The 5,489-nt window shown below is 39.8% G+C and overlaps 1 protein-coding gene across 1 annotated transcript; it reads right to left on the bottom strand.

The window, feature by feature from the left end:
* Positions 1-4,295: 4,295 nt before the first annotated feature.
* On the bottom strand, positions 4,296-5,204 carry LOC118325550 (trace amine-associated receptor 4-like). The gene has a single exon (XM_035658265.1). The coding sequence runs from the start codon at positions 5,202-5,204 to the stop codon at positions 4,296-4,298; it is 909 nt and encodes a 302-aa protein (XP_035514158.1).
* Between the last annotated feature and the right edge of the window lie 285 nt (positions 5,205-5,489).

Below are 5,489 nucleotides of genomic sequence, written 5' to 3'. Positions count from 1 at the left end.
TGTAAAATTTAATTCGTTTCATAAGGAGGAACAATCTTGTAAGGAAGGCAAAGGTTTATATTACTGGCACTGTAAACGTAAAGGCCTGACATGGTCAGGAAAGGATGCTTTTAAAACTGTGAAATACACATGATTATTATATTTATTCTTTAATTAATTTCAGTTTAAGGTCTTTTTCTTTTCCGGTCATTGTCATGCAGCTTCCTTATCACAGGATCGAGAATAAACAAGCCTGCCTTATGCAGTTTGTAGGAGAATCAGGTGCATCTTTATTCCAGCATGAGACCATTTATCTTGAACCTCTTACCCTCCTGTTGCAACCCTCGCGACACACTCTTGGGGGCCACACTGTCCTCACTGTGGCTTCTCTCAGAGGCCGGACTCCCCCACAAGTGCACCGCCGGGTGTGCACCAGCGTTTTACAACGACCATGATGGCCAAAAACTATTGGGTTGCGCCTTTCGTTTCTAAGATGTCAGGCCCCGTTTCCTATCGCAAGACCAGCTGAGAGGACGATATTTCACAAAAGAGGGGCCCACATCACACAAGAAGCTTTATGGACAACAAAAATGATTAATTCTGCAAAGACTCCTGGTTGTTTTCTCTCTCTGGCGCTTGGGGAGGCGTTCTCTCTGCTGGTACGCCTGGCACAAAACATACAGTCTTTGCATGGTCATGGAGACTTTGGCGTGAAGCACCATTATTGTAAAGGTGAACAATACTGACAACATTACAGCTGATTGATTTTGGAAATTGGCAGGAAGCCATACAAACGGTTGGACTGAGCCATAGACATTGAAGAAACAATAGGCATTTGCAGGAGATACCCACTCTTCGCGCTTATAAAGCGCGTGTAGATGACTGGATGACAAACAGGCCAGCAAAGTATCGGTCAAACTGTGCAAATAAAAATGTCATTATGTTAACACCGAGAAGAGAGGGTAACATGTTATAAGTGCCATTTCTAGACGGATATCCCTCCTGAACATCAAACAGACCAAGATAGTACACTGAAAACCCAACCAGCGTATCACAAATACTGGTGTTGAGCATGAAAATAAATCTATTTTGGAGGCGAAGCGCTCTGGTGGACAGTATGGTAAGGAAAACAGGTCCGGCTACAAGAACCGCAGTTGTGGCGAATAAAAGCTGGAAAATAAAGATGAAAAAATCTTCGGGACTGTCGAAGTTGACCGAGAGGGGAACTCCAGTCTGAGGGTCTGTGGAGTTGAAGAGGAGCATTGTTTCAATGCTGCAGCTTTGATTTAATGACATTATAAAGCTGGTTGATAAACCACCCCACGTGTAAACTCAAACAGCTTTACTCCCATGAGTCATGACCTAATCTCACTTTTACATATGGGCTTAACATTTAAAAATATTAATAAGCATTTACGTTTTTACGTCCTTTTTTCAGTTTATTTTTTGTTCAAAGAAATGTCAATTAAAGCTTTTGACAATGAAGCATATTTCTTCAAATTTAAGGGGAACATAATGAAATATAATTGTAATTGTAATAAGAATTTTTTAAGAACCTTTACCTGGTCATTGTAAAACCAAACACAACATGTTCAAGAGGCTGCATGAACCTTTAATCTGTTTATTGCCCCAGAACTCAGGAATGTGTTACTGTGTTAGAGTAATGCTCCAACAGGGATAAAGGGATACTGTCTTTTTGAAAAGTAGAACCCTTTGATGGATGACATAAGAAACTTTATGGAAAGACAAAGAAAGTTCAGCGATGCTGGACGGCCAGAGGAGTGTTCAGGGTTTGCAAGCAGTAAATGCACGCATGAGCACCAAATGTTCCAAATCCACACACAATCCTCTCTGAAGTTCAATCTGACAATCAATGGTTTTATGTTGTTGATTTGGGTAATGCACTTCTGCAGCATCTCTTGTCATCCCCTCTCTATACCCCCTTTCCTGTCTGTCTTCAGCTGTCTTAGCTGTCCAACCCCCGAAAAAAGACCAGTTAGTATCAGAGGACCTGAGTTTAACTGGGTCCACATTGTCCACATTAGCTTAAACAAAAAACTTCCAATATTTGAACAGCAAGGTCGCTCAGGTATAACACCGTTCTGTTTGACATACCAAACACCACAGTTAAAAGATGCACTGTCATTAACTCTGCTACTCTTCTCCCAACTCCAGGTGATGGACAGCTGCATGAAGGTGTTGCAGTAATAACTGAAGCTTGCTCTCCCAGGCCAGATTTACAAGATACTTTGACCAATGCAGATCTGGAGCTGTTTATACACAGCTCAGCCTCAAGACACCCAGCAACTGGTAAAAAAAATTTAGCAGGTTTTGCAATTACAATCTTGCATGACAAATAATGGCAAAACTACGCCCAGGAAATTATTCTGCACAGACAGCAGAGCTAGTCGCATTCACAGAGGTATGTAAACATGAAAAAGACAAAACTGGACATTTTCACAGACAGCAGATATGCGTCAGTCAGTCTTTGCAAATGTGCAAAGTACATAAACTGCATTAGTAAAAGTCTTTAGAAAGAATTCAGACGGAGGGCTGATGTGCACTGCTCCTGCCATAATACTCCTCAATTTAGGTTTTGAAATTGATCCTACAGATCACACTGTTTTATAGGTTAAAAGGTTGAGTTGGTATTTATGGAAAGATCCTCAACTTACCTATTATATCTCCTAATGGGGAGACAGGTTTGGTTAGAATAGATTAGATTTTTATTTCAAACACAATGCAAATACATGCAAGAAAAAAGTAATAATAACAACAAATAGAATTTACAGCAAACTCACAATAAGCATAAATAATCACATCTACTGTGTCTTTAAGACTGTTTTACAAATAAAAACAATTAAGAAATTAGCAAGAAATTCCTTGTGCGCTTACTTTCACAAAAAAATGAATTCATTCTTTTTGTCCACAATTGACTCCTGCAACGCAGAAGCTGAAAAATTTGTAGTGTACAACAACAGAGGACATTTTATTGTTTTAGTACTGTGATTGTATGACTTTATAGACATTTATGGTCTGAGCTGTACAGGAGAACTACAGTTTGGCTGAATCATTGTGGGAGAAAGACAGGTTGCCATACAAAACACAGTATTTTCAAGACTTTATAACATTTCCAACACAGTAAATTTCCCCAGTGTGGGATCAATTAAGTCTATCTTATCTTATCTTATCTTACAAACCTGCAGTCTAATTGTTTGAACACTCAAACAGACAGAAAGATGAGTTCTTTTTCACTGTGAAATCTTCCAAATCACCCCGTCAACCTTACCAGTCCTATGAGAAGAACAATTGTCATTGTTATCAATTGTGAATTATTATTAGTAGGCTATTATTAATAATATTATTATCTGGCTAAAATTTGACATAACACCCTTGAGCTACACATTGTTTTACATTGTGAAAAGATGAATGCTTTTGTAATCCAGCATTTGCCACAAAAAAGAAAGAAAGCTTATAGACAATTAGCCTATATGTTCTGATATCCTTGCCTCCCTTAAATCTGCACGTTTGATAATTAAACAATCGATCCAACATTGCCATTAAGTCAATAAAGTTAGCCTAAATCAAATTGCACGAGAATTTATGTTGTCCTATCTAAAGTTTAGAGGAAACAGGTTGTGATAAACCATTTACAGGGTTGAGCTGTTAACAGGCCTCTTTCACTGCAGACGTGTTGACTTGTCATAGCAGGCTAAACAAAGCTGTGAACAATTATTTTACACATTAAGGCAACCTTATAAATGATGTTTATATAACACCAGTTTGTTTCCCCAGTTAACTGTGGTGAGAATACTTGCTGCCTGCATTACTGTGTGTTTACAGGCAACGTTTATGTTCTGCACCCAAACAATAGCCTACTTTAATAATGCTTTAGCGCAGGCGTTTGATTGAAAGAGCGGATATTTTGGCAGAAAACAAATGACATAGGTCTCTTTTACTGCTACTGACAGTTTCAACAATTTGCGACTTACCGGATATGTTGATTAACAACGTTTTCTCATTGCATTGACATAACGTTTCCTCCTAAACTGATGCAAATGAGTACTTAGCATAAAAAGGATGTATGGGTTTAGAGCTAGGAGACAGGGTTGGCCATTAAAAACATGCCACAAGCCATTATGAGCATTGAAACCTGAAATATCAGCCATATGTCTCTGCCCTTTAATTGGCTGAATTCCGATGTAAACTATTAACAATTGATGATTTAGGCTACTTTACATTTAAAATGCCACTGCTGTGGTATTTTGCCACACTTTTACGCATGAATAAGTTACATTTGGTCATCGTTTGCAGTGTTATTGCACTAACTGCTTATTGGTGCAAACCCACCTTCTGGGTCGTTTGCAGCAGAAGATTTTGCTCCACACAGTTTTCCACACGGCCGTCCTGAGTGAGGGGCTGGCGCACAGGTAGAGGGAGGGGGTAAACAGAGCGTTGCTCCTGGATAAAATTTTCATTGGGTTAACGGCGTCATTTTTCATGACATAATATTTTCCCGTCAGAGAAGACAGGATCGTATAGAGCATGGATGGGCCCCACAGCAGCTGAAAAAACACCACCACCACCACTATGATCAACAGTGACTCCTTCTTGCTGTCTCTCTCCGGGCCCGGCGGCTCTCGCCGGAGCTGATACCTCGCAACTGTGAACAACTTGATCGTCATGGTTATTTTTGTGAAAATAATCAGCATCAGACTGATTCTGCTGTATATTCCGATCTCTATGGCTTTTGAAAGTGGCACCAGATGTTGTACGATCAGCATACCATAAACATGCACCCAGCAATACACGTTGACACAAACAATCACTCTTGTGCCGATAAAACGATCATAAAAGAATGGATGGCACACCGCAAAATATCGATCAAACTGAGCGAATAGAAAGGTCATGATATTAACTCCGAGGAGAGACGGTAAAATGTAATAAGTCCCGTTTTTAGAAGGGAACCCCACTCGCACATCAAAGAGAAATTGATAGAAAATGCCACCGCCGGTCATTGTGTCACAGATACTTGTGTTAAGCATAAATATGAATCGATTTTGTCTTAAAAGTGCATGGGTATTACTGATACCTAAAGCCACGGAGCCGGCCACCAGCACGGTGCTAACCCCGGCCAAGACATGAAAAATAAAGAGGAAATAGTCCCCTGGACCATCAAAGTCAACGCACAGAGGAATGCGCGTTGTGTTGATCGAGAGGAGCATGATGGGAGTGCGCAATGGACGCAGCCCAACCCGAACTGCCACAGAAACAGACTAACTCTCCCATTTCTAAATGTTTTGTTTTTTTGTTTTTTTGTCATGTTGACTTCAAATTTTCCATGACGATGTTTTGGGATGGGATGAGTGTAGGAGGAGACAGTGACCGTGTAGAGGTCCCATCACCCATAACCTCTGTGATTTTAATTTATTTATTTAAATGTCCCTTTTATTTCATTCAGACAGCAATAAAATTATAAAAACTACATTAGTGTATACAGTATAGATAGA

The sequence above is a fragment of the Morone saxatilis genome, unplaced genomic scaffold (genome assembly GCF_004916995.1).
Source record: "Morone saxatilis isolate NCDOM2014 unplaced genomic scaffold, NCSU_SB_2.0 Contig16, whole genome shotgun sequence".
Taxonomy (NCBI): Eukaryota; Metazoa; Chordata; class Actinopteri; family Moronidae; genus Morone; species Morone saxatilis.
Note: the sequence above shows the minus strand (reverse complement) of the source record. Positions and strands in the feature narration are given on the sequence as shown.

What these genes read in the sequence shown, in the direction of transcription:
- LOC118325550 (XM_035658265.1), bottom strand. Translation starts at nt 5,204, where the DNA reads ATGCTCCTCTCGATCAACACAACGCGCATTCCTCTGTGCGTTGACTTT.